General features: G+C 39.2%; 2 protein-coding genes across 5 annotated transcripts in view; both read right to left on the bottom strand.

The window, feature by feature from the left end:
* The window catches only part of bms1 (BMS1 ribosome biogenesis factor), a 654080-nt gene that overhangs the window by 437887 nt on the left and 190781 nt on the right, over positions 1 to 25412 (bottom strand). The gene's annotated exons all lie outside the window — the stretch shown is intronic.
* The window catches only part of exoc6 (exocyst complex component 6), a 66651-nt gene that overhangs the window by 36359 nt on the left and 4880 nt on the right, over positions 1 to 25412 (bottom strand). For all 4 annotated transcript variants that reach the window (XM_046069167.1, XM_046069164.1, XM_046069165.1 and 1 more), the window contains exons 2-10: positions 14216 to 14387; positions 8714 to 8761; positions 8479 to 8569; positions 7747 to 7792; positions 3271 to 3324; positions 1797 to 1947; positions 1548 to 1709; positions 1373 to 1441; positions 734 to 817 (exon numbers count right to left, since the gene is read on the bottom strand). In XM_046069167.1, the coding sequence (XP_045925123.1) occupies positions 734 to 817; positions 1373 to 1441; positions 1548 to 1709; positions 1797 to 1947; positions 3271 to 3324; positions 7747 to 7792; positions 8479 to 8569; positions 8714 to 8761; positions 14216 to 14387 (877 nt within the window). The remainder of the gene's footprint in view (positions 1 to 733; positions 818 to 1372; positions 1442 to 1547; positions 1710 to 1796; positions 1948 to 3270; positions 3325 to 7746; positions 7793 to 8478; positions 8570 to 8713; positions 8762 to 14215; positions 14388 to 25412) is intronic.

The following is a 25412-nucleotide window of genomic DNA, read 5'->3' as shown; positions in this document are numbered from 1 at the left end:
TGCAGATTTGTTAAACATATGAATTCATGCTTTGTCAGGTCTGTCAGCAAGACAGCAAGACAACAACTTCTAAAATGTTTGTTTTCTGAATGGAGTTTGGATCGATCAGGGCTATGCTAACTTGGTCACAGTAAAGTACAATGATAGCTGGAATAAAGTTACAGACACATGTTTTTTGAACTCATCAGGTGGTTCATCCTCCTCGCTTTCTTTTATCCAAGTAATGTCCAGTTTTGTCCGTTTTTTATATAAATATGAAGTCGTAGTCCGACAGAGCTAACGACGCTAACAACAACACTGGAACCGGATGTGCACGGAAGCTAACTGCAGAGAAGCTCCAGTGAAGATAAATCAATGTTGAAATCCCAAAAACTAAAGTAAAATGCTAATTTAATAAAAGCAGTTTACTCCGAGCGCCTCCTGCGAGTAAACAGCGTAGTTGTCAGAGCAGAATCTGACCAACCTTTCATTTGTCCAAAGGTTGCAGCGCTGCTCCCTGCTCCTCTCCCCCAAGTTTAGCATCTCCCGCTCTGCCCGGCCCTCTCCACACATCGCTCTGAAGCCGTCGGTGATGTACGGACTATCTCAACACTGATAGGCCATCAGGCAGGAAATCGCGGCTCTAAGCGTCTTTGCATTGACTTTGTATGTAAACTCAACGCCCCAAACACTCACTTCGCTTTTGGTCTGAAAGCACCATAAGGTCATCAGAGCCTGTTTGTGTGTTGCTCACCATGTTAGCCTGTGGCTGCAGTACCAGACGGGCCTGTTTCTTCCTCTGTTTCCTGTAGTAGTTCTCAAATGTTTCTCTGTCACCCTGCAGACACAGAGAAATACAACAGACTTTAATAACATCTCCAAAAGTTACTGACAATGATAAGTAGTTACATCAAGATTATTTTTGCTGCCACAAGCCATCACTTTAATGTTTTTGTGCGAAAAAAGAAAATAAAGCTTTTCCAAAAGATGATGTGTGCCTCCAGCGCCATTTACCATGCCAGCTAACATGAGAGCAGTACATCTAATATTCTCCGAGCTATGTTGTAGCTGTATGAGTTGAGCTGAATGCAGCTGATCAAACTCAAATGAAGAGTGAAATGTAATATTCAGTATGCAGAGATGCAGATACAGCTTTCAACCTGTTTTTGATCGAGTCCTCAAACATGTCTGTAAACCTTTTAGTATCTGTGTCATCAGTAAAGAGCGCGCTGCCTCAGTAGAGCAGAGGTTCTACAAAAATGGTCAGTGAAGAGGTCATTCATTAATCATGTTAAATTCTTGAAGGTTAATGCTGCAACACCACGTCACTGCTATGATCCCATTTGTGGATGGGGTCTGTGTGGGTGTGCGTGAGAGACAGAGATTCACTTACCAGCACAGTGTAAATGTGTAAACACCTGTAGACAGGTGAGAAGTCCACCAGGTCCTGAGCTGTAAGAACCTTTCAGACACAGAAGACGAAACATGATTCCTGTCAAGTATTTCTTTAACATTTTCTCTACAGTCATTCAGCAATGCTGAACACATCAACCAATGAAAATGATCACCTCTTCATCAGCTTCTTCCTCATCTCCTGTGTCGTCATCCACCATCAGGCCGTTGTGAGTGTGAGACTGTGTTCGTCCATTGAGGGAGTACATAGGCTTGGTGTAGTGGCCCACACTTGCCTGCTTGGCTACAGCACTGTTAAAGGTCCTGTGCTGCTGTGCCTGGAGGGACACACACACACACCAGATCAATGAGCTGATATACCTTTACACTGCTATTGGGGTCATTGTTAAATACATCTCTCATACCTGTCTCATGGCAGTCTCTCCAACCTTGTCGGAGTGTTTTCTGATGCTCTCCAGGAAGTCCTTGAGGTCTGACATGGAGATTTCCTTGATCTCCTCTCTCAGTCTGGGAAGGTTTTCAGCCATGATCTGACAGAACCTGTACTGACTGACCCTATGGGGAACACAGCAAACATCCAATCTAATCAGCATTATCTAATTCTATAGATTAAAAAAACAGCTGGCAAATTAACCAAATCCAATGAGAGAAGACTATCAACCTACGAATCAGTGTCCTGCTACTAACACCCACAACACTACCAGCAGGAGGGCTCTATTGGTAACACATTATTTGAGATTTATCTTTTATTTTATATAGACTGAACACAATTGCTTCTTTAATGAGATGTAAATCCTGTAAAAACAGCTTGTTGGAGTGGGAGAACAGACTAAAAGAACATTATATTATATAATAATCAATATTAAAACTGCCCTAATCATATCTTTTTATATCCGACAATGCATCACTGTGTGATGTAAAAGCTGTCCCTTACAGTGACAAACACACAGATAATGACCCACCATTCAACTCTATAGAATGTTTTTGCCCCCATCAGCTCTAATTTGGTTTTATGGCCCACAACATTACGGTTGTGGTGCAGTGTCAGTACTCTCATCTACATCCTTTCTAGAAGCAGCAGGCAGCTGCAAAAAAGTTCTAAACACTCTTTACTACCTGCCAAGCACCACACAAACACACAGTTAGAGACTAGCTGGTGAACATGGTGAAGCTAAAGAGCCAGATATTTTTCTCAATACTGCCAAAACACACGACTCTAAGTGAAAAATAATCTTGCTCTGGGCGTGTTAGACGTGTAAAATAAAACTAGCCTGTGGCTAACTTGGGTACATTTACATTTTGTTTTAATGTTGATCAATGTACATTGTCCCTTCTCAAATAAACAGTAAATAAATAAAAATAGAAAGACTGGATTATTAGAAATTACATGTGGTTAAGATAGTAGTGCAGCATGAGGTCATCATTTACATTTTGCAAAACTGCATCACAACTCCAATATCTGATAGTACATTTTAAAAATGGGAATGAAGTTTCAATCATTGTATCATATTGATCAGCAACTACCAACACAAGCGACACCACAAGAGTTAAAGTAAGCTGGTGGGTCATGCGGCTGCTTTCTGTCTTGTTTAGGACCAACCTGTAAACCTGGAGGGAAATAAATCTTTTTGGTATATTTGCTATAGTTTCAGTTTAAAATTGGTTCTCTCTTTCATTGTCAGAAGAACTTAATGAATAATAAATAAAATATATTTTAGTGATTTTTAAAAAATAACACACTGGAGAAGTGGATTATGCTGTAGACGTGGTTTCAGAGCTTTCTATGGGAAGTCACAGATTTAATCCAAGCTGTCTAGAATTTACAAACTTTTCAGAGCCTACAGAGGGTAAATATCATCTTTGATGATATAATCCTACCTGGGGATGTAGACCTTCTCTAGCTGCTCCATTGTTTTCAATGCAGCATAGTATCTGTAGAAAGAAACGGTAGTTTCAGTAAGGATATAATCACAGCTATTGTTCTTTAGTCACAACCATTAAAAGGTTTCACAGCTTTTCATCTGTCTTAACACACTAATCAAGTACTCCTTTGTTAATCAAGGACTGTGTCTCAATGAGACTTTCCTGTTTGCCCTTATAAACAGGTTTTACTTGCTGTAGTCATTCCTCCTATTCACACTGGCCATTAGGCACATCCCTTCCTAATGCATTTCCATTTCAAATGACAAAATCCACAGTACTCATTCTGTGCATAAATACATTTCAAGTGTACAAGTGTATCGGAAGCTAATTTGTCAAAATAAGTGAGATTCTTCCCAAGTTACAGTGTATGAACAGAAGGAACAATTACAAATAATGAGACAGATATTAAATTATGAACCTCTGGTGGGGACAGCCACCCTTTTCCAGGAAAAGCGCCTAAAATAACATACCCAAAATGAATCAGGCATAACTCCTCGACTATTTGGCCTAGATGCATAATTCTCCTTTGAAAGGTCAGAAGCTAGGAATATAAATCCAAGATATTTATTTTACCATAACAGTCTAAATGGTAAAATTATTTTTTTCATCCTTGCCTGGTAAAAAAGCTATATTTTAATGCAATGGAACATCAAAACCATCATAAGATAGATTATAATGCAACTGTATATATTCTAATAGACTTGGAATGCAATTGTAATTATACATTCAATCGTTCCGGCTTGAGCAGACCTTTCATTTGATACCCTGGATGTCTACGTAGCTCCTACAAGTCGCCTACAAGACCGGTTGTGCCAAAGCGGCACTTCCCCTCTCTGCAGAAAAGGCAAGAGAAGGCAGGCACACAACTCCCAGGTATTGCACAATAATCAAGATGGCGGCCGAGATATTTTTAGTAACAAATAAGCTGATTTTTTGACTGAAAACACAAACAACGGCAAAAGTAAGTCAGCGGTTGTGATGGTATATGTATATTGGCTTGTTTGTTGTTACTTGTATCCAGCTAATTAGTAACTAATTTTGGTGATTTGAGTGATGTGAGCTTTACAACTAATCTCAGGGGGAGATTAGCTTTGGTTTGAGAGGCTGGACATGAGGATACGTTGTGATTAGAGATAACCAGAAGCTTAGAACTGCAGCCATGTACAGTGATTACAGAGCGATTTATGTTGTTATATAAGCTTTTTTAGATGCTTGGTGTTTGATGTGTGTTTGGTGTGGATAAAAATGGCTGGTTTGAGCTTCTAGCTGAGCCTCCTAGCTTCACAGAGGTGTGTAGCATGCACAGGGTGATGCAATACTAGTTTCAGACATGAATTTCCCATTTGCATCTTGCGCGAAAATCGTGTGCTGCCTCCGGTACTGGGGGTGTTGGTGTTCAAAGGAAATGTTTACTTTTGTATTTGGTTCAATGAGTATGCTGCCTTGTTACATGTGAACCAGGGCTTGATATAAAAAAAGTGTTTGATTCCAATTGTCTTGCTTTCTAAGAACTATAATTGACAGCATACACAAACATTTTTGTAACTTTTATTGGAAAATTCTTCCCATTAGCACCAGTAAAAACACGGGCTATTCTCACTGGGGTCCATTCAACTGTATACACAATTAAACACTGACTGTTAAATAACTTCTGTTAAATAGCTTTTCTCTTCAGACACACAGACCTACTCCTGTCTCTCTCTCTCTTCCTGTATCTGTCTGCTCTGTTGACTTCAGTTGTCTGTCAGCAGTTTTATAAAGACAACTCACGTTAAAAAGCTGTGCATGGAGGAGGCTTGTTGTTAATAACCGATCTAGATAGGTACTAAATACCATCAGCACAAACAGGTGTGTTGCTTTACCTGTTCTGTGCTTTGAAATATCCACAGTGTCGCATCTTCAAACGTAATACCAGATAGCCTCGCTTTGTGTTTCTCTGTAGGTGTAAATTGCGAGCGTTATGTCTTCTTCACTCACTGTGAAGAACTATAACACCTACAACATGCTTGTGTGTGTGTGTGTGTGTGTGTGTGTGTGTGGCTGTTACAATAGCCTGCTGATGTCTGTGCTGCGGTGCATATGACGTAAAACATGGCGTACAACGTTAAATGTGACTGGCAGAAAAGACATTTCATGCTGATTGGCCTCTTCACCAGTCATGGCCAAAAAGGCTGAAAACCGGCCTATTCTGGTCACCAGCCGATCCATCAGTGCATCTCTAGTTCAGACAGGTGAATTCATGATGATCTTCTGAGAGAACTTACAGTGCTTTCAGAGAACAAGAAAGCACCTAATGGATGAATGTAATAAAATATGGAAGATAGTGTTGACTCCTTTAGATACACTAATGATAGGCTAATCGCTTTATATTTTAAGGTCTAACAGGGAAAGCAAAGAGCTATATGTATGTCGTGCAGTGTCATCTTTTATTCTCAATGCCTCTTTGGTTGCCTGTGTTATAACGATATTGTAGTCTTTTATAGTGTGCACATATCACACGGGTTCAGCCTTGGGTCAGTGTGCTGAGCTCCCATCATTAGGCTGATAGGCAGGCTGTGAAGGGATCAAATTGGTCGGTCAGTGAGTGTAAAATGTGTTGTATACACATGAACAGAAGACACACTCATAAAATGTACACTGAAAAGATTTGCCAGAGTGCAGAGCACCAGGACGGTGTGCACAAAGGCTGCAAGTGGCAGGGCATTGAACAGAATTTGACCTGGGCATCAGCACATACAGTACAGATAATAATGTGCATTTGCACCATACAAACTCATTCTAATCTAAAAGTGTATAGGCTATGTAATTAGTGCATCAAGTACACTCCACACACACAAATCCCACATGATGGCCAGCATGGTCTAATTGCCTTGGATTGGCTGTGAGCCATGACAGAGCTGCAGTGAGGGGGCCTTGTTGTGAACAAGGGCTCACTGAGGGTCAATTGTCCTGCCATGAATGGCCTCTTCCTTTGGTACACAGTAATGAACAAGAAATGGTCATTATTTTCCTGTTTAAAGTAAATTCCCCTCCCCTCGTTATACAGATATGAATGTAAATACGGCCAAACGTGAAGTTCACAGGGTAAAAATAAAGTTCAATCAAAGCCCACAGCGGAAGACATGAAAAGTTAGTAGGAAATTGATTAACATGCTTTTTTCCTTCTAGCTAGAAACATGTCTTTAGAATGGACAACAGAAAAGTGTATAAAATGTTTTGTTGTTTTTGTAACATTTCCATTTACTTTGAAGTAAATTAACACCCTCTGTCCTTAGACCCTCAATTCAGATAAGAAAAAACCTTTAACAGGGAAAAATGGAAGAAACCTCAGGACGAGAACAGAGGAGAGATCCCTCTCCTAGGGCGGACAGACATACACTAGGTGCTGCGAATACAGAATAGACCAACATAATAAAATGACAGTATGGATTATCAGGATGACAGAGTTAAGAGATGGATAGACTTTTGCTGCCTGTTGTTGTTCATTGTTTCGCCTCAGATCACAGCTAGCATCACTGATGACAGATCTGATAAGGACTTGAGGATGAAGCTTTAACTGAACACCTTTCTGATAATATATTTGGGTTGCCTGAATATTTCTAAAGCATGACATAGGAAGACAAAAACAACTCACGATGGTTACAATCTTCATAAGGATTACAGACTATTACCTCAATAACTAAACCAGAAATACAATGTTTAACTGATATGAACTGATGCATATATGCATGTTTCTTTAAATGTGTGTATTGTGTATACTTGTCAGGCGTGTATATTTTTTAGGGGTCCAAGCCCGAGTGGGGCTGGGAACCTGTGAATGCAAGGCATTGCGGTTCCCAGTACCAGCGGAGCTTGACGCTCAAATAACCCTTCATTTCAATGGGATTGTGAACCAAGGCATCATAACTATGCGCCACTACATCACACATTCATAAACCTTATATGTAATTGACTCCTCCAAAGCCGCAAGTCCGATCAACACCAAACTTGGCATGGATAGTCTCTGGACCAAGCTGATGAAAGTTTGTAGAGGAAATTTTGATCAGACGAAAAATGTCGCAATTATAAGCTAACAAATGTTTGCAAAAAACGCTAAAAACAAGTTGTGATGTCATATCTTAGGTTTGCAACAGCCGATCTATACCAAACAGACCGTATCTGGCACACCCTCCGGAGGGGCTGTGTGAAATTTGGTGTCAATCAGCCTCTAGGTGGCGCTATTAATCAGATATCAATTAACACTACCCATGGACATACATTCATTTTCGCATAACCGCAAGTCCCTTTAATTTCAAACTCTGAACATCTATTTGCCACGGGCCCCTGAAGCCTCAGCGGGGCGCACTCGTGCTGCCCCCGCGGGGGCAACTCTGTAAAAATTTGAAGTTCCTGTAAGTTGTTTTTTTAAATATTGCAGTTACACATCATTACCTTTTGGAGTCCAGCTGTTCCTTTAGTTTGCTGTACATTTCTAGCACTGCAAAGGAAGAGAAGACAGGAAACAGAAGCAAAGGCAGGGTTTGTTGGTTCAGGCATTTCACTCGCTTTTTCACCTAAAGAACAAATTTACCATGCATACAAAGATACATACGTTTATATTAAAGACAAATATGGACAAAAAAGTTCCTCAATCCATCTCATGTCTGATGTTATTTTTAGAAGATGAGGCCAAACCATCAATTTCATTTTACCAGAGGGCTCAATTGAAGATGCAAATATCCCCTCTGTGACTCAGTACTTGTGCTGTCAATGAAAGCCTTATTTACCAACAAATATTTGGTGTACTTTTAACCCCAAAAAAAATGATTATCATTAAACCCAAAATGTCTGTATTTAACTTGCACAGACTGTTGGAGACTTCTTTTTCTGGAACAAGGAGTTGTGGGACAGCAGTACCGCCTTTCATTTTACAAATAATACCTCTGCACAATCTATACTAAAACAGCTTTCTTTAACTACATAAGCTCTTATCAGGGCTGCCACCTAATTACTTGGGTGTATTTCATGGTTATAAAGATGTCTCACTCAACACGCCCAAGATTTCCTCCAAGGTGCTGAACTGGTCATATTGTACGCACAAGTACATGTACACTCCAGTAGCACTCTAAGGTCAGTCAGGTGAGTAACACTACCATCTAATTAAGGTGACCATCACATTGGTACCTGGTATACAGAGCTGGAGCTTCTCTACAGTGGTGGCCATGTTCCTCTGCTGGATCCGACAGCGAATGACCTCCTCAGTCTGAGCTGTCACCTGAGGGAAGAATTCCTCACTGTTACTACTGGGTTAAAGAACGGTCACATCTAATGCAGAACTGTCTTTGCAGTTAATGAACATACATACACTCTGTCCAGACAGCTCAATAAAAAGCACAGTTTTTGTTGGACATGGACTTACCTCCCTCCCAGCCTCTTGTAGTCTTCGATTAGTGTCTGTCACTTGACCCTTTCAAAACAAACACATCAAAGTTTAACAGTACAGCCTCTAATTTTATTATTTCTTACAGGAACTGTTGCACATTGAAAACCAGATCCAAGGCCCAGGCTTAAATATATAGAACTTTAATTTTGAAATATCTTTCAAATTGACCTCTTTAAATTAGTGTGATTAAAGGGAAAGTAAGTGATTGTAATCCAATACGCTAAATTCAGCAAATACTTCATCACTGTTAAGTTTCGTGTGTGCTCTGAAAACAAAGAAAGCAACATTGTTCCAGTCAATCTGCAACAGGAGGTATGCACAGGAGTTATGGGGGCACAGGGCTTAAAGCAAGAACATTTTACAGCAAAGATGAAGGGTAAGGGGCAAGTACATGTGTTGAAAACTGATGGGGACATAGTGGCTCAGATTAGGGGGGTGATGATACACTTAGCTCACAAGACATGAGGAATTACGATACTGGGTAAGAACAAGATGAGAAAATAACTGTACACTGTTATGAAGAAATATTCAATCTGGGGGTCTGGGAGTCCTCCCCCTGAAAAAACTGAGCATTAAACATTTCATTTCCTGCATTCTGGTAAAACTTTTCTGCCACCACCTATAATCAATGCTCGAAGTGGGAAAAGGGCTGATATGGCCAAAAATGTTATCACAATAAAACATTTCATATCATTGGATATTGATAATTAACACAATAAATGTCAAATCATTGTTTCTTTTAGGTTTAATGGCTGATTTTTCCTCCTGAGTGAAAGTTGGAGAAACCAGACAGTTAACTGAGCCACTTTATGCGAAACAGTGGACACTTCATCAATCTAAGCACAGAACATTTAAAACAATTATAACAAAATCTTTTTTCGACAAATATGCATGAGTAACATAAGGGAAAATCTGTTTACAGTCCGTTTTCCTCAACAAAATAAAATTACATGAATTAAATTAAACATTTATTGAACATTTGTTATATTATTATTGAGGAAAATTAAATTGAGATAATTATTATTGTTTTATTTCCCAGCCCTGCTGGTACTAGCCATTTACATGTTGCCTTGTTTATCGACCGGATTTAGGGCTGATGTTAGTGTATTCATTATAATTTCAGAAAGCCTACATATATCTTACCACTAGTATAATATTTGTTCTAGTTGGACAGCAGTTTCATTTGTGTGGGTTGTTTCCATTTATTAAATTCCTGTAAGAAAAAAGATCTACATGGTGGTCAGTTTCTAATTAGTTAATGCTAAGTAGTACTCGTCAATAATCATTCAAGCAGAACAACAAGTTCAACATTTTGTTTGCTGTAGCGCCTCAAACATTTTTTAGTGTCCTGCCACCTCCAGGCTGTGATTAGTCGGTTCACAAAAAGCTACGTTGATGAGCAACTTTGCGCACACAACTGCATGAAAGGCACCCGAGCTTCTTTCTCCTCTGTTTCGACCAAGAGATTAGGAGGCTGGTGAGAACGAGAACAGGTGAGTATCACACAGTGCCCAAAGAACCTGATATGGAGAGGACACCTGTACCCAAGAAAAGTCTCACTACGCCGAAGAGTAAAAAGAAGAAGTACTGGTTCCGGTGACCCACTTTAAGCACTGCTAATATTAAAAATTTACGCCACTTACCAGAAAAGCCGTAACCTATCGATGGATTACATTCCGACAAAACTGGCCTTGTTATGTTGGCAAAGGTCCAATCCAGTAAAATATTTAGTTCAAAATGCATTTTTATATCAATAAATTCACACGGACTGATTGCTGTTACATGGTTTAACTACAGTTAGCATGTAAACAAAACAGTACACCTTGACCTTTTGAGTGACACCTTAATTGACCCAATAGAAAATCCGATGCCCTGTCCACGGCCTACAATAGCCAATGAGTGTCCACGTAGTCAGGAAGTGCCAGTCACCTTCTTTTGTGCATGCACCGACAGAGATTGTGCTGAGGACTGGCGTTTCACACACATATCAGCGAGAGTTAAAAAAATACGCAAGAAGATTTTCCACGAACATATTTATATATAGTCGAATATGAAAATGCCCCATGCCAGAATTCCGGCACTGTGCTGGAGGACTTTAAGCCCTGGGGGCAGTGGGAGAGAGAGTTCTATACACAGGCACATTGGAAGTGCTGGACTCCAGGCACTGTGAAGAAGGAGAGGTGGCTGAGTAACAGCCAGAGAGGAAATGGTCTGTAGAGTATAAACAAAGAAGAAAGTTATATGACCAGACAAGGGCAAGGTGTTTCAAAGCTGGAGAAACCTCAGATATTTGAAGTTAAGGGGGCGGAGCTTCTGAGAGGCGGGGTGTATTCGATTGGCAGTTGAGTTCAAATATCAAAAAGCCTTCTTCAGAATCATTTACTCTCCCTTTAAGGTGGAGGTGGTAAAGATATTCACCAATCACTGACATAGTAATGTTTCTGTGGTTTCATTCCATGCTATTCTCTTAGGGAGATGTGTAAAAATTTTTAAGGTTTAATACATTTTTGGAATGTATGAAAACTTCGACCTTGGTTCAGGCGTACATGCTGTCACAGGTCTATCAGTCCCTCCTCTCTCTGTCTGCTCCCTCTTCATGCCCTCCGTTTTCCCTCTCTACCTCCCTGGCTGCAGCTGCTCAGCCTTGTAATCAGCTCATTGTCCATGAAGAGGCAAGGACAAAGGCAGTCAAATTCAGATTAACCAGGCAGCGGGGACCTGAACCCATCGTCGGTGCACTGGGCCTTTCATGGTGTTTAATGGCTTGTGACAGGCCCTTTCTCACAGATTCAGTGACAAACTTCTCAATTCTGGATGGGGATTTTTGAACTCTCGGCTCTTGTCACACAGCTGAGAGCCATGACCCAATTGACCAGTCGGCTTTTTGATGACGAAGCCTTTCAACAGCGAAACTTCCGAACGAGGGGGCCCAACTACATTATCACTGCCCCTTTTTTTAATTCAGCTAGGTTGCAGCACCACACTGAGATTGATTTAGAGCAAAGAGACAAGTGACACTTAACCTAGACTATTCTCTATTTAATACAACTTGCTGCACCAGGGATTTCAACCTATGATCTTTCCATTATGGAACAATGTCTGTTCTCATTGGCTACCTCCAAACCTTGGAACAACTGCAGACTGTACAGAAACCACCTTCTAGGCTTTTAACAAGAACCAAGAGGTACGATCACACCACACCTGTATTAGCCTTTTTACATTGGCTCCTGGTCTGTTTTAGGATTGGTTTCTTCTTGATTACTTTTAAGGCTCAGAAAGTTTTAAATTATAAATGATTGTATTTTATCATTCACTGTGGTAATATATTTGATCCATGTCTTTGTGTCTCTGTGAAGCACCTTCTTTATTTGCTCTATAAATAAAGTTTATTATTATTATTCCCATTATGGAGAAATGCCCTGGTTAGTTCAATCCAAAGTGTCTTCAAGAATTTAGAGCCGGAGTCATGTTTTATTTAGCACTTCCAGATCTCCTCTGGATGACTGAGGAACCTCGCAGACATCTGGTTATCCCTTTTGGGGCCTGCTGTCCAAACCGGTCTTGTAAACTCTAGAGTTAAGATAAACTTTCAAACACTAATTCCTGCAAACTCAAAGGGCTTGAAGGTACCTCCCAAGTCATTAGCTTGCCATACTGTCACTTCAAAGTAGATTGGCCAATAAAGAATCTTACTGTTGTTGTATCCCACCCCACAGGATAGCAATTTATATTTTATTTGCGTCCAAAAACTGACACTAGCAAAGGCTTATATCTGCACAAAGAGCATGGACTGCAGACACACACCTCCGCAAACATGAAACTACACGTCAGGCCAACGACAATAGAGATACCGCATGTGGACCACAACAAATGTGTTGTTTCCGACAAGTTTCTGATGCTGGTGGTTGATAATGAAAACAATATGAAGCAAGTTGAAAAGAACTCAGTTATCTTGTCTTTTCCAGAAACACACATCGAATTATATTTAACTCCACTGCAAACTTTCTGGTAACTGTGACTGCTGCTCTCTATGACCAGAAACATGCCATGATATGATTGCACAGTGGTGCAGCGTTTGAGCTTGCATGTTCTCCCTGTGCGGGTTTTGTTTGGGTGCATAGGATTGATCAAATTCAGCTAATTCTACTATATTCTCTACCTTATAAAAGTGTTTACTCACACCTACTTAGTTTACTTACTCATACACATACACACAGAGACCTCTGCTGCAAACACACCGGCTGGTCCCGCCTCTCTCTGTCTTTTTGCTCATGTCCATCAGCAGTACATTTTATAAAGTTGTCACGTTTAATAAACTCATCCGTAATTCCGTTTTCACAGGTACAGGCCGCATATGGATCGAAAACCAAAGTGATACCAAATGACATCTGCAGTTAGGGCTGTGCGATATGACAAAAAATGTATTTCCCAATATAGGTCATTTCATATCCCAATAACAATATATATCTCGATATAGAACATTTACTGTAAATTCAATGAAATATGGCATTTCCAACTGTAACTCAATATTTCTCTGCATTATAAAGGTGGGGTAACTTAAGTGATTCTGGAGAAATCCAACACCAGGACATATACCATGATAGAGTGAACAACGACACAGCAAGTATGCAAGTAATGTAACTAATGTTAGGTCGATTGTGGATTAGCAACCTGACACTAGCAACACAGCTCTCCTGCTGCCATAGCTAACATCACAACAGCAGCATGTCTTGGCGAACTACAAAGTAAGCTGTATGTCTGTGGGCAAGTCATTAAACACAACAATATAAATGATATAGCATAATTGTAAACAATAGAAGTTTTTCTATTGTTTTAGATCGTCATATCGCACAGCCCTATCAGCAGTGTTCACTGTTCCTCTGTGCCTGTAAAATAGCCACCGTGTCCGCGTCTTGTAACATAATAAATAACAGCTCCCTGTGTGTTTCTCTGTGAAATGCTAAAATGGGTCAAATATACATTGGCAGCTGTTAATATACCTGGGCGGCCCGACCAACTGAAGTCTATATTTGTGAAATACTCTATTTAAAGTTAAAGCGAGCTGTAGAACTATATTTTGTAAGTATTAGATGTACACCTATTTTATTAGGTGTCCTCCAAGTGCATGTGTCACATGTTTGGGTCCAGTCATGATCGAGTGATCATGCCTGAAAGTTAGCCGAGTTTAATTAAGATGGATAACAATAACAACAACAACAATAATAATAATAGAAAAGTTTTCCCCTGCTGTTTCTTATTCATCAGAGTGAATTCTTTGAAGATGTATACCTCTACAGTGATATAGTGGTTTATTTCAGAATGAATTCTAGTTTTCTCTCTAAAATACTATTATGCTTATTTTGGTTCTCTTAACAGTCTAGTTGGCAGTTGGTTGGAGTTCACATAGCCACTATATTTTTATTACAGACCTATCGCCTCTTCTTGCCTGTAGTCCTCATTACAAGTAATCTTTCTTACCATCAGTTTCTCTGCATCAGCACGGACTTTGAGGAGCTCTGTGATGGCGTCCACAAAGCCTTGGTGATGGAAATTGCACATCTTCTCAATCTCACGGTCATGGTTCCTTATCCTGGCATCCAGCTTTTCCATGAAGCGCTTGTGGGCATTGGGCTGGTCATCGTAAATAGATCTGAGAGAGACAAACAAGGTGAGGGAATAGGGGAGGTTAAGGTACAGCAGAAAATGAGGGGATAAGGCCGGAAGAGAAAACAACTGTCAGAACAACTGAATAAAAAATATTTGTTCATACTCTCTCTCTCTCTCTCTAGTTTCTCCTCCTTGTCCTCTCTTTTCACTTCTTCTCTGTGCTGGACCATTGGCTGTCCTCTTACGTCTCTCTCTCTCCCTCTGTGTGTGTCTGTTCCTTTCTCCTATCTTTGTGAATGGTGTACTTACGTTTTGCCTCTTGTGCGTTTGTGTTTTAATTTCCTCTTTCAGGTCTCAATATTGGAGAGGAGGTCATGTCACTCAGTTCTATTTAACAACACCCCAAGTTGCTCAAAGTCCTCCCTGATCCAAAAATGTTACAGTCTATTCATAACTTTGTCTTCATGGTTGTCCGTATTGTAATTTTAATATGTTGCTCTAGTCAGAATCAGAATCGGAATCAGAAACACCAGCTTTATTGCCAAGTAACACATACAAGGAATTTGCTTTGGTATTTTAGTGAATAAAACAATAAGTATATTAGGTGGAAAATAAGAATGATGATGAATGTTCTGCAGGTCAAGAATCAAAAATATAAAATTGACAATAAGATATAAAAAAAAGCAAAATAATAAAGATAATGTACAAGATGGTTAGTTATTTAAATTACAATTTGTGCAGGGATGTTAAATATACTTATGGGATATATTTATAGGATTTACATGTACAAAAATGTATAATATGAGTATCCATCCATCATTCCATGAGCCCACGCCTGTTGCTGTCCAGTGCATTCCTGACAGTCCACCCCCACGTATCACGTCTTGTGCCATCCAACTGAGTGTGTGCATATCTGTCTGGCACCATTCCTTGATATCTTTATGTGATGCCCCCTGTCAGACAGGATGTGTGATCCACCGGCAGGTGGAGTCAGGCACACTCAGCTGGGAGAGCTTGTCCTGTAGCAGTGCTGGGGAGATGGTGTTAAAGGTGGAACTGAAATCCACAAACAGGATCCTGGCATAGGTTCCTATGGAGTCCAGGTGCTGGAGGATAAAGTGACTGGCCATGTTTACTGCATCCTGTTGGCTCTGTAGGCAAACTACAGCGGGTCCAGGAGTGGGTCTGGGATGGATTTAGGCACTCAAATCACTCCATGACCACAGAGGTGAGGCCAACTCAAGCAGACTAAACCAAATTATCAACAAGCCAAAAGAAAAATACATTGAATACTGTAAAGAAACGACCAAAATACAAAGTAAATTACAATGTTATCTGGCCCTAAAAAGAGAATTCACACAGGCAAATTACCTGAGCACAATAAAATGTCCTAAACTAAGAAACGTGTTGACAAAATACAGACTGGTTGAACACAGCCTGGCCATAGAAAAGGGAGCCGACTACCAGAAGAGGAGAGACTCTGCTCCCAGTGAGACAAAGGACAGGCGGAGATAGAGCTGCACTTTCTAACCTCATGTCCTAAATAATAAAACCTTAAGAGAAAAACTCTTGCCAGCGTTTGCTCCTCTCTCTCCCTCACCGTGCAGCCCCGCAAGTGACAGTGAACACACCAGTGCAGATGTCATTCATTAGCTTGGTTTTGTTTTGATAGGCTACGTCGTTAACACGCCTCCTCAACATGCGGCGCAGCTGCTGATGAGAACGGGTGGAAAAGTCCAGAAGACAAGTTCTGATATAAAAATTGAAGGGAAAGAAGGCAGATTCAATAAGTGAGTGACACTTAAATAAGGTGGAAACTGAAGTACAATCAAAACGGTGAAATAAGAAACTAGCTACTATAAATAGTAAAAAATACCCCAATATATTTTATATATCGTATTCAGCTTAAAAGTACAGGGATGTCACTTTTCGATCCATGTCCTCAACAAAAATGCAACAATGAAAAATCTGAAATAAGTTTCACATAAAATGTTACTTTATATCTTGTAAAGCAGTGTAATATTTTTAGTGGAGAATGAAGTACAATTGTAATGGTGAGATAGGAAAAAACCTAAGAGAAATAGGGAACTGTATTCTTTCAAATATGTTCTAATAAGTAAGGAAAGAACTTCACAACTTCACTTTCATGACATTCAGCCAGTTATATATTGTTAAGCCTTCATTTAAGTTTCAATATAAAAAACAGGCAACTAGAAACTCTTTTGTAAACTACTTATTTTAAATATCTTGAATATAACATCCTCCTCATTTTTTGGCCTTTCTTTTGTTAATTTAATAATTAAAAACTGAATGTAGACAGCCCCTTGCATTATTCTTACACGTGATGTTTATTTGTGTATTATTATAATTTCACTATTGCACTGTTTCTCTTGTTTTTTCTTCTTACACGTGTATTTGTAGCTGTCTGGTTTTGAGTTTATAACTGTCTTCAGTAAATGTTACAAGATGTGTGTGTACCTGTTACATAAAGCAGGAATAAGGGACATTGTGTGAAAAGCATCAAACGGATCTATCTCATAGACTAAAATGATGCAGTGGGTTGAAAAGAGCATGGGTGCAGACTGAAAGTGTGTCTACCAGTAGCTACTAAATGTTTCTTTGAGAAGACAGTGAATCTTGGAAGGTGCACAAAACAACCTCACAGACACAAAGAAGGTGATGACAGCTCATAAACTGATTTAACAGCAACGATACAAAATAAAAACGTAACACAGGTTTTTAGGCCTTAAGTTTAATGCTTCTGATATAGGAAGGATTAGGAAATGATGAATGAGGATCCCAGACTGACAAATACATTTATTTCAGCTGGAGCAGCAGCTCCATCTAGTGACAATGTAGTGAAATGCTATGTTTATGAATCGATGAGACCTAATATATAGGTTATTGAAATTAATACAGCCTAAACTTTCCTTAAACTACATCAGGAAAAAAAAGGTCCTAGTTATCAGGAAACAGTGCAATAAGCTCTAGGCACTATCTCAGCATAAAAATCTGGTCGTTCCAGACGCAACAACAAATCATTTACAGACAGTCCTGCACTGCTTCATTTTAGTATATTTCAGCCCAGTTTATGGTTGTTGTGCAATGTAATCAGACCAAACAGCTAATTTGTGATGTTATATTGGCAACGTCATCATGTATTTGACAAATGCGTCTCTCTTGTTTATACGTCACATAAACTCAAAACAAAAACAAAAGGAAACACCTCAAGTGAGTGTAAAGCCTTATAGCGACACTGTGGAAGTTTTGTCAAATTTTGGTGCTTCCATCCAGCTTTTCTAATTCCATCATTTGCATGAATATGCTTCAATGGAAACATGGCTTAGTTTCCCAATTGGATATTAACTTAAATAAATATCATTTATAAAATGAAAAAAGTGTCCAAAAAAAAAAAAAAGTGTACAAAACTACCCGGAAAATACAATTAAATTGTTATTTGCAATTACTTGACAATCATCACCTAAAATTTCACACATGGAAATGTGTCTTATCTATAGTAGGAACTCCATGGACTGCAAGACAAGTCAGAATCTGATTCAGTAGGTAATGAATCAGAATTTCTAGCTTAATTAGTCTTGTGTATTACAATTTTGAGACTAACCATCCCCTCCTCCCCTGTACGTGTGTCACAGCCTGTCAAAAGGAACCAGTTAACAGTATTGATAAGAGTAGTGTGTAGGGTTGTACAATTAATCTTTCTTTTCTTTTTTTAAAAAAATCTTTGGATCAATTTTCTCACAGGAATGCCCAGTTTGCTATTCTACTTTTTATGAGTCCATATATCAAACTCCTTAAACCCCACTGTTTGGACAAACAAAAGTAGTACACCAACAAATCTGACCCATTACCTCTGTGGGGCTACGCAGAGGCCACCAGCTGACACAGAGACATTTTGTATATACAAATCAGATACTGCTCCACCTAATCAAATGCTCATCCTTAGTTTCACAAACACATGCAAACTGGACACATGCACATTCATGCAGCCCAGTAATCATCAGCCTCCATGCTTCCATATGAGGTTCCCCTTTCCTGTTATTAATAATTGAAAGCAGGTGGTTGCTGCTTTCTGCCAGAGCAGGAAGCTAACTTCAGCCAGCATAAAGTCGCCTCTGGGTTACAAACATCATTCTTCCTTTTTCATTTGATACGCACATAGTTTGAAAATGAAAGACTAACAACCACCCTGTAATTATACAATTCTAGTGATTTTTTCCAAATGCAACTTGTATTCTGCAAAGTCTACAGTGTTGTTAGTTTTGCTGCAGTTCCTTCCACAAGATCTGCGGTCTGGAAATGACTGAAATATTGTGCTTTACAATGTACACACTGCTTTAAAACTGGGTCTTAAAAGTATTTAAAAAGTCTTAAATTTCATATTCCAAAAATAAGGCCTTAAAAGTATTAAATTTCATTTAGACTACAAAATATTAAATTTTGTTTACCAAGGTCTTACATTTTTTCTTGTCCTTTCATAAAATTAAATAAATGCCGTAACGTCATAAATAAAAAAACTTGTGTGTGTGTGTGACTTTAGAATTTACTCCGTTTGGTGTGACTTGGATGTTTTATGGCAGTACAGTACAACGTTAATGTTACTGTTCACTTCAGTGTTTAGCTTTACGCTGTGGAGTGCTAGCGGTGCACGAGCTCTGGCATCCAGCTCTGGCGCAAGTCAGTCAGTTGTTGGTAAAGAAAAGAAAACGTATCTGACGTGCTAGATCGTCGACTCAGAATGGGCAAGTGTATGAAGTTCAGAAGGCCAGAGATACGGACAAGTTGGCAGACAAGGCTGAGGACAGTGACGCTGAGGTTAGCACAACAAGTGGATCGAAGTACGAGTCAATCACACTTTGGCGAGCACAATTGAAACAGCGGAGCTGGAAGACCCGCTGCAGGTTCCTAGTAAATGTTACTTTAAAGCGTGGGGTACTTCTGGCTGGCTCGGAGGCATTGCGAGGCTACCCAGCCGACCAATCACAGAGCTTACGGTCCGCGTCAACTCGACGTGTAGTTACATTTTGAAGGAGGTACACGTCAGGCCTACGCCGTAACCCACATCGTCGATTTGACGCAGAAGTATAAATTACACTTCACGCACATTACACTTACATCACCCAGATGCGCTTATCACGGGAACGAGGAAAAAACAAACCGGAGCCCAACTCCTTATCCCCGCTGCTTTCAAGCCAATACTATATAAATCTATATTTCAAGCAGCCTTTAGATTCAAAAACAGAACAGGATGAATAATTACTGAAGCTGCGTTTTATGTTGGGTGTTCGATAGACGAAGAAACTCTAACATAAAACTAGCTTCACTACGGCGCAAAGCACCGTCACCTCGCAAAAATATTATGGTAAATTGTGGAATTTGTGATGCAACGAAATAAACGATAGAGATAATTGTTAACAATAAACGTTTTTCTATCGTCAAACTAGGGCTGGGTGATACGGCCAAAATAGTTATCGCGATAAAAACATTTCATATCATGCGATATCAATAATTATCAGGATAAATGTAAAATCATTATTTCTTTCAAGTTTAAGTCTGATTTTTTCTCCTGAGTGAAAAGTAAAGATACCAGATGGTTAATTGTGTGGTTAAACCATACTTTATGGTCAGAATGTGACAAACACTTGATGCCAAACAGTGAATCGCTTTACAAATCTGAGGCAGAACATTCAAATCAATTATGATAAAATCTTTTTTCAAAAAATATGATTAGTAAATCTTTTTCCAAGTGCTAATTTGTTCATGATTAGAATGAATTAGTCAAACATTTATTGACGATATATTGAAAAATTGTTAATTTGTTATTTAGGAAAATTGTTATTAACATTGCGATAATTATCATTATTGTTTTATTGCCCAACCCTACATCAAACAATATATCGTCATATTGCACAGCCCTAGTCAAAGTGCTTGAGCCCTGCTAAAGTGTGCCATAAGAGCACAAGCTGCAGTTCAAAACGTGATCAATGTGCCAGGGTCTTAAAATAGAGCATCATTGACATTTGTGTTATTTATTTGTTCTTACTGACATTATGGCAGTATCTGAGATCATCAGCTCTTACAGTAAGAATTGCTAGTCATTTTCAAAATATTTGTAAATGTTTTTGTTTTCAATGCTGTACCGAAAACTCAAATGTCTCAAAACTAATGTATACCGACTCTGAATTTTGTGTATCATTACACGGCTATTGTGAACACCAGATTTTTAGCAGCTTGCAAGTTATAGTAAAGTTAATGTTGCCAGTGTGAAAGATGCATTTGTATATAGAGATGTGCACCACAATAGCTGTAAAAGTTAGTCAAAAAGCTAAAGCCAGTCATCATTGCCCTTTATTAAAACTCCGATGATGAAAAAGGTTGACTCGTTTGACTTAACATTTGAGATCATGTAATCATTAGAGCCCGACCCACGGGGGAAGACCAATACCGATTTTGATATTTGTGGATTTTTAAATCTGATATTGTGATATATTGGCTGATATTCACAAGCACTTTCCAGAAACACATACCATATATATATAAATTATCCCTAAGATTTGTTATGTGTAGTAATGAGACCTCACCAAGATAACATGATGCAATTTAAAAATAAACTATAAATAAAAGTAAAAAAGTTTTGATATGGTAAATGGTCTGTACTTGTATAGCACTTCTAGTCTTCCGACCACTCAAAGTGCTTTTATACTACTTCACATTCACCCAGTCACACAGCGAGGAAGAGGGTAAGGGGCTCTGCTATCAGAAATATACATTCACAATCATTCACAGAGCAGTCTGGGGTTCAGTATCTTGCACACTTAGGGACTGGGACTGGAGGAGCTGGGGGATCGAACTGCCAATCTTTTGATTAGTGGGCAACCCGCTCAACCTCCTGAGCCACAGCAAATAAGAGTGAAAGCAGAGTGGTCGAAAAGACTAGAAAGGCGCTATACAAATACGGAGCATTTACCAAACTGAAACTATAAATAAAAAATACTACTATTACTACTACTAATAATAATAATAATACTTGGGGGCAACCAATAATCATGCAATAATTTGAGCACTTAAAGAGCCCTTGTACTTGCAGCCATTCCTCTCCTTCTGTCACCATGAAAGTGGTGGTGCTGCGCACATCGATACAACTCAAAGGAAATACTATCATTATAATATGATTACAACTAGGGCTCAGGCCTGGGTCAAGAAGTCAGAGGCCCCTGGGCACAAAGTTTTGGCGGTCCCTCACCCGCCAACCCACACACGTGCGCACAATTAAGGTTATAAATTACCATGTATTATTTGTTGTTGTTGGAAACACATGTATTGGTGTCTGCGTAAACAGCCGATTATTAAAAGAAACGGAGAGACAGATCTTTCAATCATGTCATGAGTGTTGCATAGTTTCACCAGAAGGCACTCCCCAACTCCACGAGTCCACGATGAGTTGGTTATTTGTCACGTGAAATACATAATAACTTAAATAATAAAAATAACAATTTTAACTTCTCCTCTTAGCTCAAATAAGCCTGACCACATTCATGACCGTATCAACCCACCTGATTTTCCTCAGAGACTCCTGTTATTCAATGCCCTCTCCCAGTTTCCTCAGAGCAGTATGTTTAATGTTATGGTAGATGGGTGTTGGAGGTGGCAGTTCTAGCAAATGGTCCTATCATTTCTTCCTAGTTCATCACTTACTTACTGACTTACTTAAATATTCTCTAGTAGGGTTGGGCGAGGTCTACAAAATTTCCATCGAACGATGTCTACAATGAAACATCTGGATGGGCGATGTGATCGTTTGTGCACGGGGGGCAGCAAAGTCTTTTATGTGAATGTGTTCTCGCACAAACTTCACTCGGTAAAAAATATTGGTAGACTATTAAGTTACGTTACAAGTGAATATGGTGAATATTTTACGCACGAACCAGGTAAAGCAACAGTGAACACACAGAGATGTTGGTTTCAGTTGTTTGATAGGCTGCGTCATTAATAAGCTGACGTGTGGCTCACCTGCTGCCGTGATAACAGATCGCGGGTGGAAATATACGGAAAAAAGACAAGTTCTCAGTCTTTTAGGCGACTTTATAAAACATACTTCTGATGGACAAAATGGAGCAGACGGGGGGAGAGAGACAGAGGGCCTTTCCGAAACTAGACCCTCGCCACTTCCACTCCGACACAGAGTGAACTCCGGTCGCAGTCAGTTCAATTCAAATTAGCTTTATTGGTATGCATGTGTAACAACAATATTGCCAAAGCATCATACAAACTACATAAGAACAATCAACCCCATACATTTCATTAAACAAGTAATTACAGTGTATGTGTGTTTGTGTTAAAAAATAAATAAATAAAATTAAATAAATAAACAGTAAGAGTGTGTGTGTGTGTGTGTGTGTGTGTGTGTGTGTGTGTGTGTGTGTGTGTGTGTTAAAATAAAACTAAATAAATAAATCAACCCTCACAGCTAAATCGAGCTCCCTAACCTGCGACAACTTTCAGATGAACTATCCTCTCACACCAGCATAATTAGGATCTGACATTACCGCTGCACTCATGGTTATAATACATGTATCAAACAAACAACAGTTGTATTTAGATACAGGATTGATGTTGAGGAAAAGTGTGTTTTTGCAATAATGAAACTGAAAGCATTTGTCATTAATTTCATGTTTATGTGGAGTATTTCTTTAAGAACATGACTTTAGACATCATGAAAAAGATTATTAGTAAAATTATATTCTTTTATGAAAAGATGGATATTCATAGTAAAGAAAAGCCTATGCTATATATTTAAACCTCTTTATCTTATATGAAAAATATTATATTCTGTCCTTTAATGTAGGCTATTTTATTTGGATTTTCGTATGAGATGAATAATATTCAATAAAAACAACAGTTGTATTGTCTATCAGGCAAGAGCCTTTTTTAATTAAACACAATATAACCTTTGGGATACGTTGTTAACCTTTGAATGGTGATATGAAATGTTGTGTAGTTTCGGAATTAAAAAATCCTACATGTTAACCGGCGAAGTCACACAGAACTCACATTAAAATAAAGGTCCCCCATCACTGGTTTTGGATGCCACTCATGCAAACGGAATAGAAGTAGGTAGGGAGAGGGAGGTGCAAGCAGTTTTGGAAAGGCCCAGAGAGAGGCGGGGGCAAGCCAGGGTGTTTACCTGAGGTGTAGGTGTGTGCGAGTGTGTCAGAGTGTGGTGAGAAGAGAACACCGAGGCAGGTGCAAAGCATACTTAAAACCAATAATAAGAATGTTCGTGGTCATAAAACCTGCTTTCACAGGGTGGTATAATGTGAACATTTGAGATTTGGCAATCATGATGCCGGCTCAACTTTGTGATGTCTGTTAGCCATCGCTAAATATATCTGCGAGTCTGTAGTTACAGTCCAAACCACACTGGACATGTAAACGTGAGCTGAACCTAACACAGCTTCCAGCCAAACAAAGTTATCGAGCTCCTCTTTGAAATGTGCAATGGTGTGAAATCTCAAAGTTGCAGACAGTCATGTAGTGGTTGAGAAATGGTTTCTCATAGCTTTGGACAGAATTTAGGAGTGCTGGTAAAGGGATAAACCTGATGTGAATATGCTACATAGAAAATAATTATTACGGCAGATTATGTGTAAGGTCAAATACACACGCTTATTCTCTCTCTGCACTTTCTAGCAGCAAATATTTATTGATGTGTTTACATGTTCAGTTGCTGCGACTGTAATCTAAGGCTTTTTTTTTTTTACATGATCCATTCAAGAAAAGGTATTATAGCGCACATACAAAACAGCTTTCAATATCGGCCTGCTCTAAGTAGTAGTTAGTAGTTTATACAGGAGACAGGTCTACAATCCAAATCATTTTCAAAATCAAAATATCAGTTAATAAATCGGCTCTTTTTCCCTTTAATATCAGCATCTGCCCCCCAAAACCCATATGGTCGGGCTCTACGGGATTTACACTGATCAACACCAGTAACATTGGGTTATTTGATGACCAATGTTTGGGGCGGGTTGTTACGTGCTTTCCACAATTACGGTTGACCAATAATATAGGCTAATTTTGTTTAGGAAAAAAAAATATCAGTGTGCTTTTTATTGGTTAAACATGTCAATGATAATGTTAATGATGTCAATATCTAAAATGTAAACAATAATAAAGGACAAGAAAAAAAGTATTTTTTTCACCTTGCTTGGGCTCCAAGAGCGCATGGGTGCATGGGCCCATGCCCAGAATACCCATTGGATAATCCGGCCCAGATAGGGCTGCACAGTTAATCAAACTATACTCAAAATAGCAATACAGCCAAGTGCAATATCCAAATGCAGAAGCTGCTTTTTTGGTGAAGGCAAAATGTGTGATGAAGTAGCATTATGATGTAGAAGTGCTGTAGTGCTGCAGAGACACCCTGGCCTACAAATCCTGTTCTCCAGATGTAAGAAACCATTTGTTTGGTACAGACCCAAACAGATCTATAGAACAGATGCTATAAGATGTATAAAAAGTATTTCAACATGCTCCCGAGCTCCTTACAGTACACACGGAGTGAGTAGTGGTGCAATATAAAATGATTCTGTAGTGGGAGCATTGTCTGGTTATTAGTCTGAATACACTACCCCTGAAAACTTAAATTATAATGTTACAATAGAGTATCAAAATATGCACAACAAACAGTGGATGTCGTAAGACTGTGAGACTTATACCTTTATAGGAATGGAATTGGGAACACATAAGGTAGCATTTTTCGATAGGGCAGCGCGAAGTGATAGACTCTGCTATCGATTTGCACTACGGTTGTATTTTTCGACAAGGCAGCATAGGCCTATATCATCACCACATCTGTACTAATAAAATGGGGCACAGTACCGTATTTAATGGCAGGGTATTGCAATACCCTTCTAGTATCAGTATACCATGCAACAGTAACAGTGCTAACTGTACTATGACACAACACACACTTTTCTATTTATCTGACTGTGTGCAAATATGATGTCCATCCATCCATCCATCCATCGTCAACCACTTATCCTGCGTA

This window comes from Micropterus dolomieu, linkage group LG14 (assembly GCF_021292245.1).
Source record: "Micropterus dolomieu isolate WLL.071019.BEF.003 ecotype Adirondacks linkage group LG14, ASM2129224v1, whole genome shotgun sequence".
NCBI lineage: Eukaryota > Metazoa > Chordata > Actinopteri > Centrarchiformes > Centrarchidae > Micropterus > Micropterus dolomieu.
Note: the sequence above shows the minus strand (reverse complement) of the source record. Positions and strands in the feature narration are given on the sequence as shown.